General features: G+C 39.7%; 3 protein-coding genes across 3 annotated transcripts; all 3 read right to left on the bottom strand.

Moving 5' to 3' along the window:
• Positions 1 to 509: 509 nt before the first annotated feature.
• LOC125262682 lies at positions 510 to 7,866 on the bottom strand (the record flags this gene model as incomplete). The annotated part of the gene is made up of 22 exons (XM_048181501.1): positions 510 to 661; positions 749 to 837; positions 1,066 to 1,269; positions 1,391 to 1,586; positions 1,827 to 1,891; positions 2,004 to 2,048; positions 2,129 to 2,179; positions 2,266 to 2,326; positions 2,924 to 2,997; positions 3,089 to 3,166; positions 3,300 to 3,347; positions 3,442 to 3,561; positions 4,122 to 4,237; positions 4,327 to 4,389; positions 4,669 to 4,722; positions 4,821 to 5,462; positions 5,570 to 5,711; positions 5,817 to 6,007; positions 6,102 to 6,206; positions 6,373 to 6,577; positions 6,685 to 6,824; positions 6,936 to 7,866. Coding segments are annotated over 22 exons (3,681 nt in total), but the record flags the coding sequence as incomplete, so codon positions are not given.
• Positions 7,867 to 7,923: 57 nt separating this feature from the next.
• On the bottom strand, positions 7,924 to 10,134 carry LOC125262681. The gene is made up of 4 exons (XM_048181500.1): positions 9,493 to 10,134; positions 9,193 to 9,215; positions 8,460 to 8,636; positions 7,924 to 8,234 (listed from the first exon to the last, which is right to left on the bottom strand). The coding sequence occupies exons 1-4, from the start codon at positions 9,600 to 9,602 to the stop codon at positions 7,924 to 7,926; spliced, it is 621 nt and encodes a 206-aa protein (XP_048037457.1). The 5' UTR covers positions 9,603 to 10,134.
• Positions 10,135 to 15,843: 5,709 nt separating this feature from the next.
• Positions 15,844 to 24,438, bottom strand: LOC125256790 (fish-egg lectin-like). Its single transcript, XM_048173006.1, has 7 exons — positions 24,353 to 24,438; positions 24,211 to 24,272; positions 23,832 to 24,059; positions 23,159 to 23,236; positions 17,765 to 17,898; positions 16,260 to 16,387; positions 15,844 to 16,144 (listed from the first exon to the last, which is right to left on the bottom strand). The coding sequence occupies exons 1-7, from the start codon at positions 24,361 to 24,363 to the stop codon at positions 16,000 to 16,002; spliced, it is 786 nt and encodes a 261-aa protein (XP_048028963.1). The 5' UTR covers positions 24,364 to 24,438; the 3' UTR covers positions 15,844 to 15,999.
• Between the last annotated feature and the right edge of the window lie 556 nt (positions 24,439 to 24,994).

The raw sequence follows: 24,994 nt of genomic DNA, 5'->3' as shown, positions 1-24,994 counted from the left end.
TTACTCAGAAAACCCAAGTTAAGATCAATTAGTTTTTTTTTTTTTACCATGATGGTGATTCATGTTCCCTTTGGTTCCTATATGGGGAGGCTGCAGACCTGGAGCCGGTAGATATAGGCCCCAAGCAGTTTTACGCCCGTTGTTCCTCATACGTCCAGTAGGGGGAGAAGGAAATACGGCGAATAACACTATATTGGGAGGCTGCAGACCTATGACCTACTGTAAAATGTATTATTTATATTTATTTATAAACTGTTTTTATATACAGGAGACTGACTGATATGATGTTGTGAATTTATATTAAGCTACATTTAGATATTAACCATATTTAGGCCATTAGATATACAGTACTGTGTAATCATATGGATCCTAAATCAAAAATCTGCTGTACAATTCAAAATTGGTCGTCATACAGCTACAAAACATGTCCTACATAGCATTTTATGAAGACAAACACAATTTAACCCTTTTCTAAAATTCCAAGGGTCATTTAAAAGAAAGAGACAATATTGTTGTTCACAAAAAAATTTATTAACACCATGACTTTTATTTCTTAACAGCATGACTCCTGTAGATTCTGCATGACTCCTGTAGACTCTCCTATGGCTTGCCACTCTTCTTTAATTGTTTTTTTATCCTGCTGTCAAAGTGCTCCCGCTCACTGATAAAAATAAATAAAGCAAAAGTTGCATAGTGGTAGAAACAATGGTTAATTATAAATATTTCCTTTATAGGATCCTTACAGTACCTCACGTCAATGACAGGTCCTCGCAGGAATTTCTCCTCAGCCTCCAAGATGGACACATGTTCCACAACAGCAAGAGCACAGATGATGGACTACCAGAGAAAGAATTGAGATTTATCACAGCCCAAATAAGCCAAGCATCATTTTGCATGTTTAGTTTTTTGGGTTTTTTTTACAACAAAATCAAAAGTGCCTTTTCTATATTAAGCACAAAACTATTATTTTTAACGCAATGGTCTAACATTATGGATAAACTATTTGACATTAAAAACAATGTGAATATGACACCATGCTGAGCACAACTAACACATAAGTCCTACCTCTGGAAAAAGGACATCCATAATAAATCTGATCTGGTCACTGTGGGTGTGTGTGGGTGTACTGTTCAGAATTGAAGTCAGGTGAGTGTAGATAATATCAATTTGTTCCTGATCTTCAATGAACAATGGCACAGGCACTTTCTTTATGGAACACTTGGAAAAAGTGTCAAGCCACTGTGATTTTTTTTGTCCACTGATGATGGACTGTGCAGAGAAAATTGAAAATTACATTAAAAACATTTACATGTATGTGTAAGTTGTTTATTTACTAAACAAGCTATTGGTTTAGAATGCAGTTAAAAAAATGCATTCTTGATGCATGTACCTGAATGTGGTCATCAGTTCCTCTTGCCACAATGAAGTCCACCAGAGCCTGGTTGGATAACTTTCGGTTCCTCTCGGCAACAACATGTTGTGGCAAGTCATGTGTTAATCCTGGAAAACTCCTGTAAAGTGGTCGTAATGTCCCTTCAGTCAGGCATCTTGCCTCCTCGGTCCAGTGGGCGAACCTTTTCCCATGCCTTTTAAAAAAGAAAAAAAAATCTACATTGTTGGCCCCCAATGGGACACCTCTTGTTGTGGACAATAAACAGGCTGCATTGATAATTTAATGTATAATTAATAATTACATATAATCAATGTATAATGTATAAATAATTTAGTGACCTGTAATGCCTCAGTTTGGTCAATTATTTCTACTGACAAGAAAGGAACAAAGAATGAAACACCAAACTGAGATGTAAAGAAACTAATACACATACCCCTCTGTCTCAAACCGCTCAATTAGACGTAGACACCACCACTCCCTGATTGCAGGCATGTCAAGCTAACAGAAATTGTAATGTCACAGGATTAGTATTTAAGTTGTATTGTTAGAATTTAATGACCAGCAATAAACTTTATAGCAACCTTCTAAGGAAGAAAATAGAAAAGCTCACCGAAGTGAAATTGAATGGAGTGTTCAGCACAGTGTAAAGGGCATACTGAAAAAGAGTAAAGATTAATTTCCAGAAAAAAGAAAGAAAAAAAATACTAGCATTAGTAGCCTGTTTTAATAGCTTACCATGAGCATGAAAACTCCACAATCAATGCTGTTGGTCTGTTGAGGAAAGACCTTTAGGAAACAAATGTATTAGAATTTGAAATAAAAACATACACAGAGGTGAAAATATGTACAGTAGTATTGTAGTTGTGTGTCACCCCAATATCCAATCCTGTGACTTCTGTCCACTGTCCAGGGTCAAGACGATGTGCAATACTCCTAAGTTTTGGGTAAAAGACAAATTAACAACAAGCCATGAAGAGTCCTATGTTACAAAGCATATGTAACAGCATATCATATGGCCATATATTAAACCAGCAATTTTACTCCTCTGCTCACACCCATTTGAGTCTATTTTCTCCCACAGAACATGGACGTCCTCATCCACAAAGAGGCCTGATTTTGCTTTGCTGGTTTAATCTATTAAGATGTTTCTATTTAGAACAATGTAACCACATGTCTACATTACGTGCCATAAGAACGTGGCAATTATATCTTAGCTGTGGACCTAAAGATGTCTCTGTATAGGTCATCTCCAAAACCAGACTCATGATTACTACACAGGGAGTCTAGTAGGAGGATCTCTCTTAAGAGTGGCTTCAGTACCTATAGGGATGCATAATCATGGTTGTAGCTAGGGAGTACAGATAGTGTTATGACAATCCATTTCACATTTAAATTAACTTTGCTTTATGATATAGAGGGTAAAAACACCCCTCCGTAAAACCAACATAAAATAATAATCATAGTCAATAATAAGTAGTCAAAGCTGTATAAAACGTGATATGCAAATGTTTTTTGTAAAATCTTACACACAACAGATAATGTTCTGGGCCGGCAGCTTTTGTCCATAGAGGGAACACAAGTGCATCCTTCATGTCAGCATCATCCTAAAAATCACAATTAACAAATATGAAAAATTATTTTACTTCCGACTTACGTTGGATGTCAAATAGTATGATTTATGCATTCAATACTCACTGGAAAGTAAGCTAAGGGATCTACACTGTCTTTCCATGTAGTAACAACATACATATCAGCAGTATATATGTCTTTGCCCTGTGAGAGCAAATGGAAATATTAAGAAGACTACCACTTGCCATTCATATTTGAAATTTAAAAATTCTAAAAAATAAAAAAAAAGTATAAACTACAAATAGCTGATTTAAAATCATGTGAAAAAGATATATACATGCGCTCGAGCATCTTCATAAATGAGTTTCATGCAGGCATTTCCAATCTGCAAGAAATAATCAGTTAGCACATACACAAAAGTCTAAGTTCTTTCTACAAAGAAAACTATAAAATTTCTACATGAAAACGTTACTACTTACATCAGACTCCATTTCCCTTCTCAAACCAAGTGTCCAAAAATCTTCTCTTAAGAGGCATATCACTCCCTCCTTCACAATGACCTCTTCAGCCAGCCGCCCCGTGTCCAGGATGTATCTGAGCTGCAAAGGACAAAAGAAAGACTAAATGTGACCCTGGACCACAAAACCAGTCTTATGTGTATTTTTTTTTTTTTTTTTTAAATTGAGATTTATACATCACCTGAAAGCTGAATAAATAAGCTTTCTATTGATGTATGGTTTTTTAGGATAGGATAATATTTGGCTGAAATAAAACTATTTGAAAATCGGGAATCTGAGGGTGCAAAAAAATCTAAATATTGAGAAAATCGCATTTAAAAGTTTCCATTTCTGTTGGCGATTGTGCTGCAACCACTTACAAAAATAAAATTGATATCCTTAATATCCTAATGATTTTTGGCATAAAAGAAAAATCGATAATTTTGCCCCATACAGTGTATTGTTGGCTATTGCAACTAATATACCTGTGCAACTTAAGACTGGTTTTGTGGTCCAGGGTCACAAATGCTTCATATTTTGTTTAAATAGGCAACTTGTCTTTTTAAAATGGATGTTTTAGTTAACACAAATTGTGGATGTTACAATACAGGCTACTGTGGACAGTATGTTTTAGCATTGATAGTGAAGACATGAACAACTACCAATTTGTCTTGTAGAAGATTATGAGGCTTCATCCAAGGTTGAGCTGAATACTCATCTGCCTCCTCCACAATCATATCCTCATCCACTTCCTCCATGTTCACATCTGCAGAGGTTTCTATGGGAATAAAATTAAACAATCTCGGTCATGAATAATGAACTGCAATGGAAAATTACTGCAAGTTAGTGCAATTACTTTATCCATACCCATGCCTGTAACAGGGGCATCAAAGTCTGGCAAATCCACTGTTGCCTTTGAGCCACTAAGGTCTGTAAGGCATGCAAAATTAGATTATTAGTTAATGACACAGAATATAAATGCAATAGAATAATTACAACAATGAAATGACAGATGCAGGCATCAAAATCAAGTACAGTGTATATCAGATGTTGATATAAAAGGGTTAATTGATGAGTTTGATATTAAAAGATGACATAATAGCGGACCACATGCAAATAAGGAAACATTAAATTGTACTTCGCAATGCTTAGCAGTAACAGACTAAACAAGTGCAATAAAGTGGCTTGATCCTCTACTGTGTTACTTACTGGTCACTTGGCGAACGTCTGTTGCACCAAATTGAGTAGAGGACTCTGAAACAGCTTAATTGGATAACACAAAATATTGGTACATGACAACATCTGTACAAGTAATATATAAAACCAATTCTAAAGTGATATTGCAGTAATTCAAACATTACCAAGAACAGCCTGGTGGTTGATGTTCAGCACCACTTCTTTCCCAAATAACTTTTTGAAGGCCTCTAGTCTTCTCAAGTTCTTCTGGCTGTTGTTGTGGTGGATGATACTTCTCATGAGGAAGACGTGGGTTGATGGAAGGGTCATATTTAGAAAGTAATTATTTTTCTTTAATTTGCTAAAGAACTGCTCAGCAACCTGGCTATTCACTTTACCAGCAAGTTGGGCTACAAGACCAATCTTCCGGAGAGCATCCCGTTCGTCTTTTGAATTGTCTTCATGAAATTTGTCATTAAGGACATAGTGCTCTGCTGAGCCTGTAATTGGGTGGCCATGGCTGTCTGGGACTTGTTTTTTTATACTAAGCCATGGCAAGGAGATCTTCAGCTTTCCTTCCTTTGCCATCTTTATGTTGCCATCTGTTGGGTCAGCTAGACGACCTTCATGTGGCGTGAAGATTAACGTCTCAGGACAGCGAAGATTGGTGTGTGTGGCCAGTCCCCGTGCGAAATCATAGATGACTATGTTGGGTATGTGTTTCCATGAGAGGAGGACATCTGCAAAGTCCCTCGGACTCTCTGCGCGCAAACAGCATTTGATGCTATACACAATTCCACAAGGGCACATGACCACAGCCCATCCTCCTAGGGAAAAAAATCTATGTCAGGCAGCAGTAATAAAAGAATAAGGCCTACAAAGGTAAAGTGGCAGTCACAAACATACCAGAGGCACCCCAAATCTTTTTTCTTACCAGAGGCACCCCAAATCTTTTCGAATACTTTGTCGTAAGTCTGTCTAGATTTCATCTCAGATGAAAGCCTCTCTAAGAGGTCACTTTTTGAGCCAATGGCATCAATACCACATTCCCTGCACAGTTTCCTTATCACAGATACCTAAAACACAAATCAAATACAGTTGCAACAAAAATACTTACATGTTCCTTAGCCAAAGAAACACTTCACACTAGTCGCAGAAATTAGAAATGAAATCAATTTGACCTTTTTCTTATAAAGCTCATTTTTAAGTCTATCTTCAGAGACAGTTATTTCGCAAAGCTCAGCTTCTTTGGGTTGGTGGATTTTTTGGAACTCTGTGTTAAGGCATTGACTGGACTTGCGTGTATTTCTTCCAATCCATGGTGCCCAACAGTGGTAATTGGGGTGGACAGTGAAGGGATTGTCGCTCTGTTCTTAAATAACAACAGAAAAAGCAAAATGTTCAAAAATAGATTGTAAATAGCATACCAAATGTCAAGAAGAGGCACATAAAAGCAAGAGAATTACTTTTTACAAAGCCACGACCAATCATTTGCAGGGCCAGTTTATCCCAAAAGTCATCCATATCCATGTGTCCATTGAAATCCTTTGGTGGTGGTTTGATGTCACTCACTAACAACATACAGAAAGGAAAAAATATTAATAAGACGATCTGTATAATAGAGAAAATTAGGTACAAGCCTCCTGTGGCTAAATATGCACAAGCAGTGTCTAATCACTCAGAATGATTTATTTGCTCAAAGCACATAATTTCAATTTGGTCTATGCCAACACTTACATGACATGTTAAATGCTCCTTTTCTGTGGAGATCCATGATGACAATGGGTGGATGATCCCCACATGTCACACAAGAGTATTCATACTCGTGACCTGTGAGTGCCTCAAAATGGAGATAGGCATGGAGCACTGTTTTGGCTGGAGGAAACTGTTCCCCTATAGTGACCTCCAGACACTGAACCACTCTCCCGACAGCAGTGTGGACCTATGATTTAAGATAACACAAACAATAATTACTATCCACTTCTTGAAAAACCTTGCAAAGCATTACTTTTACTAGAGGTAATGGTAAATTATTTAAGATAGCCTAACCTGTAGCATGTTTCGAAGATGTAGGCATAAAGGGAGGTCAAGAATGACACTGTCATTAAAATTATGCAGGCCATCCTTCCACTCTTGATACCTGTAGTGGATTCCACACTGGTGGCAACATTTTGAGTAGGTGGCAACGTCTGAAAAATACCATGTTAAAAAAATAAGCCATACTACAATACCTTTTAGGACATATTCAGAACTGATGTCATTATGTATTTTATAGATCCTATTGGAACACAATTACTTACCATGGATAATTCTTGTATTTGTAAGAATTTTGGCCTTTGATGTGATGAGCAGAGGGTCTGATAAAGGTACATTTCCAGCACATCTGTGGCAGAACATCTCATCGGGAATGAGGCTGGTTGGGTATGTGCTTGAAAATGAAGGCAGACACAGGTGCTCAGGAAGAGCTGCAGGGATGGTCTTGTTGTTCATGACATACCGAATCATAGATTCCAGCTCTTTTGTCGGGGGGTACAGTAGGCCTGTGTCATCTACACTTTCATGAACTGGAGTGGTCTGATCTGTGCTTTGAACGGTCCTGAAAAGCTGATGTTCAGTCTGGAACAGGTGCCATTTAGCAATATATTTATGGAGGCAGGATCTTCTTGACCTGGCACAAGGACAATGCCAGGAGTTCAGCTTTACATCATATGTGACCATTATTCTTCCAAGTTGGGCATGATATGATGCATGTGGCTCATACACTGAAATGCACCTCTTTAAAGATGGCATTGTCGCCTTTGTCTCTACAGACAAGGGTTTGTTGTCTTGGGTGGCCAAGCTTTGTCTCTGTAGGCAATCTCTCTTTCTTTCACTGCCAAACCATTTTAGCCTGACCATTTCTGTCAGGGTACTTTCTGAAAGAGAAGGATCATCAGCAAAGGACCCACAATAGTCTAGTGACCTGAGGTGATGGCATTTGTAGTGGCTTAGTCCACTCCTCCTGGCTAAGTCCATCTCCACTTGACAGGATGGCAACTCACATCTTACATTCTGCTCCGCTCCCCAGATTTCGTACAGAACATGGATCGGAACACTCGAAGAAAGAAAATGTTTCTGGACTGCATAGACACCGTTAGCTCGGTCTATGCAATCAGAATAAAGGTGATGGCTTGCTGTAATGTCGTCCCTAGATTTTGTGTGTTTCCTCTCCAGATGTTTTCTTAAATTTTTTTTTTGAATAGTATGGTCGTCGATGTCGAAGGCAGGGGACAATGAGGTCAATTTGCTTTAACAACTATGCTGGAAGGCAGGGGAGTTTCGTGGTTGTGATTTTATGAAGGACCTACTAGCAGTTAAGGGAGGCAGGTCAGGAATGGTCGTCGATGTACTGGAAGGCAGGGGAGCCACATCAGGAATGGTCGTCGATGTACTGGCAGTTAAGGGAGCCACATCAGGAATGGTGGTTAATTTACTAGCAGTCTTACAGCCTTTCAAGTGGGCCACAAAGTTGTCACGTCGGATTTTTATTGAGTAACAATATACACAATGGTAGTGTAATTGTGACACACAACCTAGACCACACCGGTGGATTGTATAATCTGAAAGAAAAAAGAAAAACAAAACAAAAATCACTCCTTTTCTTGCATTTCAGAGAAAGACACAGCACAACTTATTTGTTAAAATTTTATGCAATGTGCCGTGACAATGCTGACATGAGTAAATTTGAGTAAACTAAAACATCAATCATGCATCCATTTAACATTAACATTCATTACATTTTTAGAAAAAAAAATAAAATAAAAATCAATCATAAATGACGCTACCTTCATGGACGACTGCCCTAGAAAAGTGAAGCTTAAGATGAGTTTGTACTTTACTTTTCTTTGAGGGCTTGAAAAAATCAGAATTACAGAAAGGACAGTGAAATAGGGAACAGCAGGAGGTGCATCTGTTAAGCGCAGGTAAGTTGCAACCTCTCTGTACAGATATTATTTCTTCCCCTGAAGAGAGAAAGAGATGGGTGTTTTTAGTTTATACTTGTTTAGAAAGAGAGATTTTAATTTTCTTAAGTAGCTAAAGCAAACACACACCTTTATGAGATTCAAGTTAAAGAACTAAAGACAGAGTATGATAAAACACACATTATGTGCACATACATTTGTCCAGATCAGTAAGCTATTTTAAGAAAACTGTATATTAAGATATACATTAGAGAATTAGATCATCTCATTTATAAGAAACAACTCAAATCAAAATCTACATTCAAACCATATGAGACCAAAGTTTTTAATGTGGGTTTTATCATGCATGACCTATGTTTGTATTATTTGACAAAATACTTCAGTGAGAGTGCAGTTCAACTTGTGCAGAGACTTAGAGATTTGCATACATACATGCCTATTATAAATGTGTATTTTGTGTGTTCACATCATAGACTGTCAAAAAAAAAAAAAAAAAAAAAAAAAAAAAAAATCACACATTTGTGATTATCCACTCTAATGTGCTCCAGAAACCATGTGGAGTATGTTTAAATGCAAGGAGTAAACAGGGTCTTACCAGAAGAAGCCATGTCACGCAAGCTAAAGACAGACAACAAGATAAAAATAAAAATGTAATTAATTTTAAAAGTGAGTGAGACAGAGCGGGTAAAGAGAAGACTAAGGGCAGCTTAACCTACACGTGGTTAGCTAAGTTTGAGTCAGACAGAACATCTGACTCAATCAAGAACTTTTGCCTCTCAAAATAAATTATTGACCCATCTTTTGAATTGATATCGCATCAATCATTTATAAATAATAAATGTTGCATCATTACAATACAATCAACAACAATAACTTTAGGAGATTATTTAAATACCTCAATTCGTATCGCTTCAAAAAAGGTCTGCTGCTATCATACAGATATGGTCTGCTGTTCTGATGACTAGGCTCATATACTAATATACAGCCTCCCCCTACTGGACGCATGAGGAACAACAGGGGCGTAAAACTACTCTTTGGTTGGGCACTTGTAAGTGAACTATACTAACAAAGCTTTTGTCAGTACAACATACTATTCTTCTTTCACTTTACTTGAAGAAAATGTGGAAACCGATTGCACATAGTTTTTTAAGTCTACGTAGCATAAAATGGCAGATTAAAGCCATGTTGAGAATAATAGTATTTATGTTTGCAGAACACAATATAACACTGTTAGTTAAATGGAATTTCTCGTGTAATCTTACTATTAAATCTTAAGTAAGATTAGTAAATATTCTAGAGTATGTTTACTAGAATTGACATTAAACTAACTTGATATTTATTACTTAATTTACTTGGGAAGAGTTAGATTTCTTTACTTTTAATAGATTATTAACTTAACTTCAGTTTTCCCTTTAAGTTTGCGTTGCAAAAATAAGGCAATCGGTTTCCAAACTTTTTTTAAGTAAACTGAACTTGTTAGAATTTACAGTGTACAGTGTGCACATTGAACAAAGAAACAGCATTAACTTGTACCTGGACATTAAAGAGGGTTCAAACATCTTTTTAGTTGTGATATAAAGTCTACATCGTTTTAGGTGTTTTAGGATGCCAAACAATTATTACAATAAAATAATAATATAATAATGTTTTAGGCTTAGCTATATAATTATTCATGACAATATCCATATCGGCTATTGTAATATATATATTTTATATAATATATATATTTAAATATATATATTTATTTATTTTTTATTTTTTTTGGTTAGGCTACATTACACAACCTATAAATTAAAATACTAGTTTGTAGCCGATTTCTAAGATAAATTCTTGAGCTTTAATTTTGATCACCAAATCGCCAGCTGATCGCATGAGCAAAGTGCACTCTTCTCTTTAAAACACACAACACAGACTGTATATATATATATATATATATATATACTTAATCACTGTATTTTGCTGTTTTATAAAGGCACAACGTTCGTTGGAAAAATACAACGTAGAGACGATTTATATTTTAAATTTTCGGTTCATTATGAAACGATGGCGGCGCACTAGGGGTGTAACAATACATCGATATACAAAAGTTTGGAACCACTAAGATTTTTAATGTTTTTAAAAGAAGTTTCGTCTGCTCACCAAGGCTACATTTATTTAATTAAAAATACAGTAAAAAACAGTAATATTGTAAAATATTATTACAATTTAAAATAACTGTGTACTATTTAAATATATTTGACAAAGTAATTTATTTCTGTGATGCAAAGCTGAATTTTCAGCATCGTTACTCCAGTCTTCAGTGTCACATGATCCTTCAGAAATCATTCTAATATGCTGATTTGCTGCTCAATAAACATTTATGATTATTTTCAATGTTGAAAACAGTTTTGTACTTTTTTTTCAGGATTCCTTGATGAATAGAAAGTTCAAAAGAACAGCATTTATCTGAAATACAAAGCTTCTGTAGCATTATACACTACCGTTCAAAAGTTTGGGGTCAGTAAGAATTTTTATTTTTATTTTTTTGAAAAGAAATTAAAGAAATGAATACTTTTATTCAGCAAGGATGCATTAAATCAATCAAAAGTGGCAGTAAAGACATTTATAATGTTACAAAAGATTAGATTTCAGATAAACACTGTTCTTTTGAACTTTCTATTCATCAAATAATCCTGAAAAAAAATATTGTATGCATTATCGCCAACGCGTGCATTCTCATTTAAACTACTTTTCAGAACTTGTGAAAGATACTCGGGACAGTAGATGGAACTGTCACTGGCTGATCGGGCCAGTGCTAAATCTTCACGAAAGTTTATAATTTTCTTGTTTTTAAAGCCTTGCAAAAAGCAGTGCGCACACATCTCAAACAGTGTCCGTTAGATCACAACACTGGAGAATAGAGTGCTATGAATCGTTCTTCACACACACAGTAACTGAAATTAAAACTGTTAAAAGAATATGGTCAATAAACTGCCGCATAAAAGAGCGCCGCGCGCTGTTACTCTGTGTTGCTTCAAGCACATCATTCTGCACACGGGATGCGCATAAGTGCTTTGTGCCGCTCTGTATTGGAGCCTTTATAATAAATTTGCACAATGAAAGAATATTAATAGCCTGTCTTGTTTTGTCCTACCTATAATATGTTGTTGCTTCATTAAAAACCTGCGCTATACATATAAAAGAAATGTCTTTTAATTATGTGTGTGTGTATGTATTCCTTGTTTATCAGTTTTTTGACATTACACATTTTAGCACAGTACTAAAATACTTTCTTGACTGTTGTCATGTCATAAGCTGTCATTAGATTACTGTGTGATTTTTTTATTTGTGGATGACCCAATCAGGGTTCAGGATGTGAAATTTTGAAATAAATGTCTGTTATATATTTTGGTTGCAGTTGTGAGTTAATAAAAATTTAACTGGTTGTGTAAAATAGGCTCAAAATATCGAGATATTAATCGAATCTAATCGTATCGTAATCGTATCGCAGAACTTTTTGAGGTATCGGAAAATATCGAATCGCTGGCTATGAGAATCGATATTGTATCGAATCGTGATGAACTGTCCGATTTACACCCCTACGGCGCACAGGGTCATTAATGGGAAACACTGAATGAATGTATAGCTGATAAATGTGCTAAAGTTGTCATATCAGTTATTATATCATAACAAAAACCCTTCAACCGGACCGAACGAGAGTCTCAAGGCCTGCTGCTGCTCTGAGCGAGTAGATAAGCGGGATTGAACTGTTTAACATATTTTAATAGAGAGATATGTTTAGAAAAAAAATATATATTTTAACAACACTATTAAGAAACCTCTATGCTGTATGCTGCCAGACTTTTTTGCAATGTATTCGCGGATTATTTTGAACGAGATATAAAACGGGGACATTTCCGGGGACAGCTCCAGTCGGGGACGGAGCACCAAAAACCGGGACTGTCCCCGGAAAACGGGGACGTCTGGTCACCCTAGTCTATGGCCTCTCTCACTTTCTCTCTCTCTCCCAGCATCCCAATGTCCATAGGCTACTATCCATCCTAAATAGTATGTGAGATTAAAATAAGTGTGTCCCAAAGCATAGTATGTTGAAAAGAGTATGCCAAAAGTCCCCGGATGGTCTACTATTTCCGGTAGATTTTTGAAGTGTGGATCCGTGCACACTATACACAAATCCGCCGCGAACTCTATGGGCGCCGCCATCTTGCCTGCCGCCATTACTGCGTGCCTGCGAAGTGTGACGGTGTGACACTTGCCGGTGCCCTCTAATGACATTTCAATTAAAGTTCATCCTGCTCATTAAAGAAAATGTCTGGTGAAAGGGAACATGGGTAGATGATGTCAGGCAGTGGCCAAAACTTACCGATAAAGGTAATTTATTGACAACATAATGTAATAATGTAAAAATGTAATGTAATGTAATTAAGAAGTGTATTAATTGATGACAACAATAAAACCGAACGCTGTCATTACTAGCTGTGTTGCTAATATGTTCACAAGCTTAAGTTTCAAATAATTATTAGGCCATCCTTAAAAATATTCTTGTTTGCCATAACCCGATTTCAATTTAGGACCGACCCAATTAATTATTTTTTCCCCTTTTAGTCCGACCGACTTGCCGATTGTAATTGCGTTAAGACCCACGGATTTTTTTTTACTCTTCAAACAGCTAATACAAATGCAATAAAATGTGAGACACACGCAATTGACGCTTTTCACACGCTCTCACGCCACACATCCATTTTCTCACGCACAGAAAAATCGCGAAGTAAAGAGGACACAGAGACCGACAGACTAGACAGAGCAGGGTACTTATGATAGAAAAAAATCTTAGCTCTCAGATTCTGTCAATTTTATTACGAAATTCAAACAATAAATACCGTTTTGGTGCTTGTAAATGTGACATGCCAGAAATACAGATTAAAAAATATTACAACACCAAACGACGTATAATGTTATGTTCTTGTAAACATGTTTTTCAAAATGGATTTATGTATTCACACTTACCTTCGTCTGAGGTAAATCTCTCAGAAATGACCGAACGCTGTCAGCTAGCAGCCCCTCACACAGAACCTGTTTTGGCTGATATGTGTACTGTATTACATCTTTATTATATTTTTACTTATATCATTAAATAAAGTTGTTATTATAATAAAAAATGCATTATATTTAAATTGTTATTTTTAAATAATACTGCCAGCTGATAGGGCTCTCTGTATGTTTACAGCATTAAGTTAGGTGAGTTGTTTTTTTCTTGAGAAAAATTAATGCCTACCTTGTGTAGCCTAGCTAATATTTATCCAAATGAGTCAATATTAAATCAAATCACAATAATAATTAAATAATAATAATAATTGAATAAAAATAATAAAAAAGTGTAACTTACCAGAAATTGTAGCCTACCATGTAAACATTGTAACATGTCACTAAACCTAATAAAATTCAGCTTAGTTACTAAAATGTTTTGACAATCACAATACACTTAATGTGATGCAATAAAAAAAAAAGTTTTTTACATTTTTTACGACCTACCGACCATTTTTTATTTTTTGGGCTGTTAGGGCAAACCAAAATATTTTTAAGGATGGCCTTAGCCACGACCAGTTGTAGCAATAAAATACATGTTCTTATAGGTATTCAAGATTATTTTATTAATCATCTGGCATGCGATGAGCCATCTCGGTTATGTGTTTCATCCACTTTTGACGCACATCTTGGTCCTCCGCTCGACCAGGAACTCTGTGCAATCCGTATGGCCGTAAACATGGGCAGTCAATGTGCAACAAAGCTTCGTGGATTACACAAACGGTTTTATTCCAGGCTTGTAGTTTTGTGCTGTTGTTAAAACAACCAACCACACAACACGCTCTGCCCGGCATCACTGGACAGCATAGGTACTAAAAAACTATATAGCTAACATCTGCTACAGCCTACGGGACCAACACGCTACTTCTGCTACTTCCTTAGCAGCAAGGCACGCAGTAATGGCGGCGCTGCTTTACTTCCGTGTTTCGCCGGATTTGTCTATAAAGGCTAATATTGCCCACAACCCATTGCGCGTTGGTCGAGGATTCAGTTCAGAACTACAAACACGAGTAAAAAGTGTTAAAAAAAACTACAAAACATGGCGAATATGCGCGATCGACGCTGAGAGGTTTGAGTGACTAATAATCGGTTCAAATTGATAGAAAATATTTATTTATTGTTATCTGTGTTATTTTTCATCTGTAAATACCAATGTGGACTTTTATAAAGATCCGATTGGCAATTAACTTTTAAATGTATCATTATGCATTAATATGAGGAGAGTTCTCCTCATGAAAGACCCGCGATTGCAGATCAACATTGTACTGAATTTCTCTCCGATATGGCAGGAAATTAGCTAAATGAAATGTGGAGGATGTATGATTGACAGGTCAGTTTACGGTGACAGGATGCGACAGAGAGCAAAGACGCGATTGTATGACGTGATAGTATGTCCCAAAGCTTGTCTACTCTTTTGCTACACACTCAAAAGTAAGTACTTTTTGTTCACAGAAAGAGTACATACTTTTAGGGCGTAGTATAAGTAGCCGAAATGGGACGCAGCATCTCTCTCTCTCTCTCTCTCTCTCTCTCTCTCTCTCTCTCACACACTCACTCACTCACTCACTCACACACACACACACACACACACACACACACACACACACCCTCTCTCTCAAGCAAAAATGTAACACTAGCACCTCTGTTCAATCTTTCTGATTTTATAAGTGCCTTGTAAAATATTAATTCAAATAAATACTTTAAAATAATTTGAGCTTCAGCCTGGTTTAATAGCATTTATATATATATATACATGTCTTTGGTCAAATTAAGCTGTAAAATAAATAGTTTATCCCTTTAAATGCAATGGATTTTGAAAGATATCAACAAAAAACGGGCAAAAAACTTTAAAAAAAGATTTTCTCAGGTTTTCAATTGGAAAAAGAGGGCAGACAACCATAATTCAAATGGGTATATCTTTAAAACCATTCAAGGTATGACTTTGACTAGGATATCATTTTAAAGCTTATTGTCTCATCTTTCCATTGATACATGAAATTTGGGTCACTGTGACTCATTTTGCTGGATCAGGTCACATTTAATAATAACTTTAATAATTTAATAATCACTTTAATAATAATTTCAGCTTTAATAGTGTAAATTCCACTGTAATGCTGGACCTTCAGTACTGGACTAAATGATTCAAGAAACGCAACGCTGATAAGATGCTATCATAGTGCTTTATTGATTCAGCAGCAAGAAAAAGACAAGAAAAGAAAGATTAGGATTAATCAAGCTTTTATAATTTTCTGTTAATAATATCTGAGATTTCTGTTAATGATTGAGCTCCTCTGTTCCTGCAGTGATGCTTGACAGACTATAAAGTACACCTGCGGATGGAGCCATCAACACAGACGACCCACAGCAATCCCAGGTCAAAGCTCACATGCTTGTGGCCATTGGGACAGGCAACAATCGATAACCAGTCTGTGCCATCGGGGTTGGACTGAGAGACGCCAGTTCTGCAAAATTATGGTTTCTTGAATGCAGTATTTGATTTATATGTGAAAGTTATTCTTGAAAAATTCATCATTTTGTTCATAAAAAGTTTTATTAAATGATGACTGTTCAGTTCACCTTTGGAATAAGACCCCTTGAGCACTGACACCAAAGACACTGCCATCAGTTGCTACTTCAATCATGGACAGACGTCCAGGAATATTCACAAAGGAGCCGGACCCGGAACAGGCATTACCAGACACACCCTGCACAAGACCGAAAGTGACACAAACCAGTTAGCTGTATCGTCACGCATAACCTGATATTGCTGAGTTCAACATGTTCCTGGGTCAACATTTTTGTTGATCCTGGAACAACATTCAAATCAACCAATCAGATTTGAGGGACAAGTTTACAGTTTATGTAAACAAAACATCAAATACTGTTAAAAAATGTAGGTGTAATCATTGACTCCACCCTTTCCTTTCAGTCTCATATTTCCTCTATAACCAAATCTGCATTCTTCATACGTCGCATTGCCCAACTCCATCCCTTCATCAGTACCAAAGATGCCGAAACTGTCATCCATGCATTTGTCTCATCACGCCTTGATTACTGTAATGCCCTCTTCATTGGTCTACCTGCCAGCTCCATTTCCAGATTACAATACATTCAAAACTCTGCTGCTAGAATACTCACCCATACCAAGCGTTCTGCTCACATCACCCCAATTTTGTATGATCTCCACTGGCTTCCAGTTGCCTACCGTATTAAATTCAAAATTCTTCTGCTCACTTTTAAATCTTTGCATGGTTTGGCTCCCCCTTATCTCTGTAATATGCTCGTCCCCTATACTCCAACTCGCTCACTACGTTCCTCTGACTCTGGCCTTCTAGTTGTCCCTCGGCATCGCCTCTCTTCAATGGGGGGCAGATCATTCAGTGTTATTGCACCCAAACTCTGGAATTCTCTCCCACGCTCACTCTGTTGTGTCAATAATATCTCTGAATTTAAATCATTACTCAAAACTCACCTGTTTTCTGAATGTTATACCCCTGATTTGATTAATTGATTACTCTGCATTATTACTATTATTTCTCTGAATGTTATGTCTCTTAAGTTCTGTTTTGTAATTTTGTACTTGACTCTATTTTTCTGTATACTTCCATTATTGTTTCTCATCAATGTCTACTTGTATTATCTCTTCCCTGTTAATTGTTCACTGTAAAGCGTCCTTGAGCTCTGGAAAGGCGCTATATAAATAAAACTTATTATTATTATTATTATTATTAAAGTTTAGGCTTAAAATCATGAATTGGTGCTTCTACATCAGTGTTATTCATCTATCATTTCCCTCTGATTTTTGGGATAACTTATGGATAGGGTTAGGTTTAGGGGTAGGAATAGGGTTAAGACTAAATTTTCAGACTAAATATGTTGACCCAGAAACGCATCTAACTCAGCAATATCAGGACGTGCTATCATCACATCAAAAAATTGTTTGCTGCTTCCACACCAGTTTCTTTATTTCTTTAGTTATGTCAGAAAATGTTTGCGTGATGTTTACTTTATTGTTGTACTTTTAAAAACCTGGTGTATTTGAACTTGTACTCAAGCCCCTGTATTTAACAATGTGACATTACCTTCATGATCCAGATTAGGTCATCACTGCTCACTCCCCAACAGCTGTACGGGCCACAGCTGTAATACTTCAGCTTTCCACCAAGTTGAGCCCAAGGAACAGAGTTGGATGGCAAATTGTTGTTAGCATCCATATTTTGTCACGGTATTTGAATGCATTGTTTCCTGCTTGTCTCGTGTCACTGTTGTTGTGTGTGTGTGTGTGTTTGTGGGTGTGCCCGAGCCACTTGGATGATCAGCGCTTCCAGCTGACACCTATCACAGCACCAGCTGCAGCTCATTTGCTCACCCTATATATACTCACTCATATCTCATCTCATTTGTTAGATCGTTGTTTGATGTCTCCGTGCTGTGTCTACCATCCTGTTCCTGTTCGGCGTGCCAGTCTCGTGATTCCTGTTCCTGTTCGGTGTCTATGTGGATTACGTTCTTTGTCTGGATTCTTCTGTCATCTTCACCAGCACACTTCATCTCATCAACGCACCTTGTCTTCACGCTGACCATCTCAGTCCCTGTGCCACCAGTGAACTCAACGTTCAGTGACTGTCCATTTTTATACGTCTCAATAAACGTGTTAACTCGCTATTGTTTCCAGTATTCTATCATGACAGAACGATCTGACCAAAGCATGGAAGCAGCGAGTAATCCATCTTCAGCGCTGGAAGATTTTATCAACAGCAGTCTTCATAGAATGGATTCACAGGAGAAGAACCTGAACGACACGGGTCGTGCTGTCCAAGCATTGGTGGCGCAGGTGTCCGAGCTCACCCAACAACTCCAACTTCTACGTGCTCCCACTGCGCCACCCACACCGGCCGTTCTCCCCACACCACCAGAAAGCGTCGCCCAGCTGGAGCCCCGACTACCAGTTCCTGAATCATATGCAGGTGAACCCAGTTACTGCAGATCTTTTCTCACACGATGTTCTATGCATTTTTCTCTTCAACCCAGAACTTTCAACACAGAACGTGCCAAGGTCGCTTTTGTGCTGACTCTACTGACTGGGAGGGCGGCGCTATGGGGAACGGCGGTGTGGGAGAACCAAGATCCGTGCTGCGCCTCGTTCCAGACACTCGCCGCTGAGATGAAACGCGTGTTCGACCGCGCGGTTGCCGGGAGAGAAGCGGCCAGAATGCTGGCGGAGCTACGTCAGGGAGAGAGGTCGGTTTCTGACTTTTCCATTGAGTTTCGGACTTTAGCGGCAGAGTGTCAATGGAACGAGGAGGCGCAGTGGGACATGTTCCTGCATGGGTTGGCTGACCGCATCCACAAGGAGATTTATGCTTTGGATCTTCCCACATCACTTAACGGACTGATTGAACTGGCTTTGAGAGTGGATGCTCGACTGACCAGGGTCGAGCGACGAGTCCTACCCAGCCATGTTTCTGGAGGAATTGAGAGTTCACGATCCAGCGGTGGGGATGCGGTCAGCCCCGTTCAAGATCACGAACCCATGCAGGTAGGGCGAGCTCGGCTTTCCCGGGAGGAGAGGGAGAGGCGGAGATCCCAGGGCCTTTGCCTCTACTGCGGGGGAGCTGGCCACTACGCTTACAACTGTCCGGTAAAAGGTCAAGCCCGGTAGTAAGTATGAGGCTACTATCGGGTGGGATCTCCGCCGAGAAGACCTCATCCACATCTACGCTCCTCCCGGTAAGATTGAGATGGTCTAATCACATTCACGACTGTCGAGCACTTCTGGACTCCGGGGCCGAAGGTAATTTTATGGATTATGCATTCGCACTGAAACTTCAAATTCCCCTCAAATCCCTCACTAACAAGATTGCAGTACACGCTCTTAATGGTCAAGAACTCCCCACCATCTCACGCACCACTGAAGACCTCACCCTCATCACATCAGGCAACCACTCCGAGATCATATCTTTTCTTATTTTGGACTCTCCTCTTGCACCCATCGTCCTTGGTCATCCCTGGCTAGTTCAACACAACCCCAAGGTGGACTGGTTCCAGAAGTCCATCGGGGCTTGGAGCAATAAGTGTCATGAGTCGTGTCTTGTGTCTGCATGTCCGTCTGTCTCTGTTTCTGTTTTTCAGGAGGAAACAGTGGATTTATCTAACGTGCCCGCGGAGTACCACGACCTGAAGGAGGTGTTCAGTAAGTCTCGGGCTGCTTCTCTCCCTCCGCATCGTCCCTATGACTGTGCCATAGATTTAGTGCCAGGTAAATCTCCGCCTAAAGGCAAGTTATATTCACTTTCTGTTCCGGAAAGGGAGGCTATGGAGAAATATATTTCTGATTCACTGGCATCTAGGTTCATCCGCCCTTCCTCTTCTCCAGCGGGGGCGGGGTTCTTTTTTGTGGGGAAGAAGGACGGATCTCTGCGACCTTGTATTGATTACCGGGGACTGAACAACATCACGGTAAAGAATACTTACCCTTTGCCGTTGATGTCTTCAGCATTCGAGAGGTTGCAGGGAGCGTCAATTTTCACAAAATTGGATTTACGTAATGCTTATCATTTGGTCCGCATCAGGGAGGGGGATGAATGGAAGACCGCTTTTAACACCCCTAGGGGGCACTTTGAATACTTGGTTATGCCGTTTGGGCTTTCCAACTCCCCCGCGGTTTTCCAGGCACTCGTCAACGACGTGCTGCGAGATATGGTCGACCAGTTCATATATGTCTACCTGGATGACATATTGATTTTTTCTTCTTCTCTCCAGGAACATGTGCAGCACGTCCGACGAGTGCTTCAGAGGTTGCTAGTGAATGGGCTTTTTGTCAAGGCGGAGAAATGCGTGTTTCATGCACAGTCTGTTCCTTTTCTAGGGTACATTGTGTCGACTGAGGGAGTACGCATGGATCCCGAGAAGGTTAAGGCTGTGGTGGATTGGCCAAGTCCGGATTCCCGTAAGGCCCTACAGAGGTTTCTGGGATTCGCCAATTTCTACCGGCGTTTTATTCGCAATTTCAGCCAACTAGCCGCGCCTCTGATTGCCTTGACCTCCCCCAGAACTACGTTCAGGTGGTCAGACACAGCCGAGGCTGTGTTTGCCAAACTGAAAGGTTGCTTTGTTTCAGCCCCTATTCTCGTTGCCCCTGATCCATCACGGCAGTTCGTGGTGGAGGTCGATGCGTCAGAGGTGGGGGTAGGGGCGGTGTTATCCCAGCGTTCTCCCACAGACGACAAGATGCACCCTTGCGCGTTTTTTTTTCTCATCGGTTATCTCCTGCTGAACGTAATTACGACATTGGTAACCGAGAGTTGCTGGCGGTCAAGCTTGCATTGGATGAGTGGCGTCACTGGTTAGAAGGTTCAGGGGTACCTTTTATCGTATGGACCGACCACAAGAATTTGGAATATATCAGAACCGCTAAAAGATTGAACTCCAGGCAGGCTCGGTGGGCACTTTTTTTCGGTCGTTTTGATTTTACTCTCTCGTACCTGCCCGGGTTCCAAAAACATCAAACCCGATTCATTGTCGCGCATTTTTGATCGTTCCGAGCGCCCGTCTACTCCCGAGTACATTTTTCCGGAGACTCTAGTTGTTTCCACACTCACATGGGAGGTCGAATCGAAGGTCAAGACGGCCTTAGAAGGGGTAACGCCTCCGCCCGGGTGCCCACCGAACCGGTTATTCGTGCCGGAGGGATTACGGTCCATGGTCATCCAGTGGGGACATTGTTCTGATGTGGCTTGTCATCCAGGAGTTAAACGCACTAAATTTCTAGTCAAGCAACGATTCTGGTGGCCACTTATGGCTCGTGATGTTCACAGTTTTGTTTTGGCTTGCTCAGTTTGTGCCACTGGTAAGACTTCCAATCGTCCTCCTGATGGGCTACTCCAACCGCTGCCTGTCCCTTCGAGACCCTGGTCCCATATCGCACTAGATTTTATCACCGCCCTTCCGCTCTCTCAGGGTTACACGGTAGTTTTAACCGTGGTGGACCGATTCTCGAAGGCGGCCCATTTCATTCCCTTGCCCAAATTGCCATCAGCCAAGGAGACAGCGTTGGTAGTCGTGAATCACGTCTTTCGCTTACATGGCCTCCCGACAGACGTGGTTTCCGACAGAGGACCCCAGTTTGTATCTAAATTTTGGCAAGAATTTTGTAAGTTGTTAGGAGCGACTGTCAGTCTGTCCTCAGGGTTTCATCCCCAGAGCAATGGCCAAACTGAGAGAGCCAACCAAGATTTGGAAAGAACGTTGCGATGTTTGGTCTCTAAGAATCCTTCCTCGTGGAGCCAGCAACTCTCTATGGTGGAGTACGCCCACAATACGTTGCCAGTGTCGTCCACGGGCCTATCTCCGTTTGAGTGTAGTGTAGGTTACCAGCCATCCATTTTTCCTAGTCTGGAATCCGAGGTCGCGGTCCCCTCCGCTCACGCCTTCGTCCAGAGGTGTCACCGCACCTGGACTAGAGCCCGAGAGACTCTTCTCCAGGTGAGGGAGCGCACCAAGGCCAAAGCCGATCGCCACCGGTCTAAGCCTCCCGTATACGTCGTTGGTCAAAAGGTGTGGCTTTCTACCAAGAACATTCCTCTCCGCTCCGTGTCTAATAAACTTGCTCCCAAATTTATTGGTCCGTTTACTGTCACCAAGATCATTAGTCCGGTGGCAGTCCGCCTCAAACTCCCTCCAGCGTACAGGAGGATTCATCCCGTCTTTCATGTATCCAAAGTAAAACCCGTGTTTCAGGAATTAATCCGCCAGCCCCGGTTCCCCCACCGCCGCGACTCGTAGATGGGGAACCCACCTATTCGGTTAATCACATTCTGGATGCTAGACGGAGGGGACGCGGATTTCAGTACTTGGTGGACTGGGAAGGTTACGGTCCGGAGGAGAGAAGTTGGGTACCTGCCAGAGACATTCTGGATCACTCCCTTATCGATGATTACAATCGACAGGTAAGGGAGTCGGGGAACGCCAGGAGGCGTTCCTAGGAGGAGGGGTACTGTCACGGTATTTGAATGCATTGTTTCCTGCTTGTCTCGTGTCACTGTTGTTGTTGTGTGTGTGTGTGTGTGTTTGTGGGCGTGCCCGAGCCACTTGGATGATCAGCGCTTCCAGCTGACACCTATCACAGCACCAGCTGCAGCTCATTTGCTCACCCTATATATACTCACTCATATCTCATCTCATTTGTCAGATCGTTGTTTGATGTCTCCGTGCTGTGTCTACCATCCTGTTCCTGTTCGGCGTGCCAGTCTCGTGATTCCTGTTCCTGTTCGGTGTCTATGTGGATTACGTTCTTTGTCTGGATTCTTCTGTCATCTTCACCAGCACACTTCATCTCATCAACGCACCTTGTCTTCACGCTGACCATCTCAGTCCCTGTGCCACCAGTGAACTCAACGTTCAGTGACTGTCCATTTTTATACGTCTCAATAAACGCGTTAACTCTCTATTGTTTCCAGTATTCTATCATGACATATTTAAACAATATATGTCATCATTCATATTGACACCTGCAACATTCTGATCTCCTCCAGCATCCACCTGTTTGAGAAGGCCTAACAGTACAAGCAACAGTTTGGATGAAAGATTAGTTTAACTGGAAGAATAACGGTTATGCTTTATTTTACAGTCCATTCCTTACAGTGTACATTTACATTTATTCATTTTGCAGATGCTTTTATCCAAAGCGACTTACAAGTGAGGAATACAACAAGCGAATCATTGTGAAGAGGCAAATAGACACAAGAAGTGCTCACAACACAAGTTTCAGTTACATTGCTTAGAGTAGCATAAGCTAGAATAGGGAGGGATTAAAGGAAGTGAAAGCATAGAGAAAGTACTGGTAACTACATGGGTTAAGGTAATATAAGGTAACTACATGGGTTAAGGTATAAGGTAACTACATGGGTTAAGGTTATGTTTAGGGGTAGGTTCAGGGTTAGTACCTAGTTATAACCCAGTTATTGTAAATTCTACAGTATAATAAGTACAAAGTATGTACATGCAGAACAGGACTGTAAAATAAAGTGATACCAGAATGACAATTAGCTGATGTCATTTGTACTGTGATTTTAAAACAATGACTCCAAACTAAAATCACGTACATTAATAACAGATTAAACATATCTTATGATTTCTGTAACTCTTCACCTGCAATCTGCACAAGGCTGCCCCCCCGCACCTTGAAGATGTTGTTTGCTGTATCCACCCCAAACTGACCAGCAGGACCAACACTGAAGTGTTTTAGAGATGTAAAGACATTTGTGAAGACGTTATTATTCAGGACGAAGACTTCATTTTGATCGTTCGCTCCAACCACTGAGCCTGCCCCAGCGTCTATCTGCTTCAGGGTGCCACAAATCATTTCACAGTTTAAAGCTGTGAAAACATGGTGCAAAATAAGTACAAATAGACACTTTTAAAAATGAATTAAATACTTTTATATTAAAATATAGCAAAAAAAGATTATTTTAAAATGGATTTTAATATATGTATATTTTTATGTTACCAAATCACATTAGTAGCTTACCCAGAGTGTGAATGAACTGGCAGCTGAAGAGTAGCAGGACGCTATGATACAGCTTCATTGCTCTGTTCATAACCAGAAATCACTCATATAAGTGAGTAAAACATAATCAGTATTAAAATAACAGTAATTAAATGAAGATAACCTTCTCTTCATAGATCAGAATTCAGCAGTCAGTGTCCTCTTCTGAGATAAAGGTACTAGAAACTTGCATCCAATGTTTGCAAATGCTGTTGACAGATCATTTATATTGCCCAAATTTGTTTCCTGATAAGGGAAGAGGGGCATGGGGTGATTCTACTAGGAAAAATCATGTTAGGGTCATGAAGTCCATCTGTGAACTCACTGTGCACATGCAACCCTCTACACTAGTGTTTCTCAACGGGGGCGTTCAGAGAACATCGGGGGGCGTTGGAAGCAATATTTTTAAAAGGGGGGCGTTCACGAGTTTACACCAAAGATCCAGGCAAGACAAGATTAAACGTGTAATACTTGCAAAAGAATTGCCGACAACATTCTAAAATCTGCCAGTTTAACGCAACATGTAAGCTAGGCTATGTATCGTTTCTTTTGCAACGATTATTTTTCCAGTCATAGGCCAGCGCTCAAACGCTGACAAGAATTCACGAGCACAAAAATGTGTTTCGCGCTGACAACAATCCGGTGGTGGCTTGAATCCAGCGCTGAACCACGAAGCGGAGGAATGGGAAGTTGACAAGCCAGTAAAAAAGTACTGACTTAAGAACCACTTATATTTTCAAATATTTTCAATGAATCATGTTCCCAT

The sequence above is a fragment of the Megalobrama amblycephala genome, linkage group LG2 (assembly GCF_018812025.1).
Source record: "Megalobrama amblycephala isolate DHTTF-2021 linkage group LG2, ASM1881202v1, whole genome shotgun sequence".
Lineage (NCBI taxonomy): Eukaryota > Metazoa > Chordata > Actinopteri > Cypriniformes > Xenocyprididae > Megalobrama > Megalobrama amblycephala.
This window is presented reverse-complemented; position numbering and strand designations above follow the sequence as displayed.

Coding starts and splice junctions, on each gene's coding strand:
- LOC125262681 (XM_048181500.1), bottom strand. CDS start 9,602: ATGCGTCCAGTAGGGGGAGGCTGTATATTAGTATATGAGCCTAGTCAT. Junction 9,216..9,492: donor TTGAAGCGATACGAATTGAG/GTATTTAAATAA, acceptor GTCTGTCTTTAG/CTTGCGTGACATGGCTTCTT. Junction 8,235..8,459: donor TAGGGCAGTCGTCCATGAAG/GTAGCGTCATTT, acceptor TTTTTCTTTCAG/ATTATACAATCCACCGGTGT.
- LOC125256790 (XM_048173006.1), bottom strand. Junction 23,237..23,831: donor CAGCCTTGTGCAGATTGCAG/GTGAAGAGTTAC, acceptor TTGTACTGTTAG/GCCTTCTCAAACAGGTGGAT. Junction 16,388..17,764: donor ACCTAATCTGGATCATGAAG/GTAATGTCACAT, acceptor GGTCTTGTGCAG/GGTGTGTCTGGTAATGCCTG.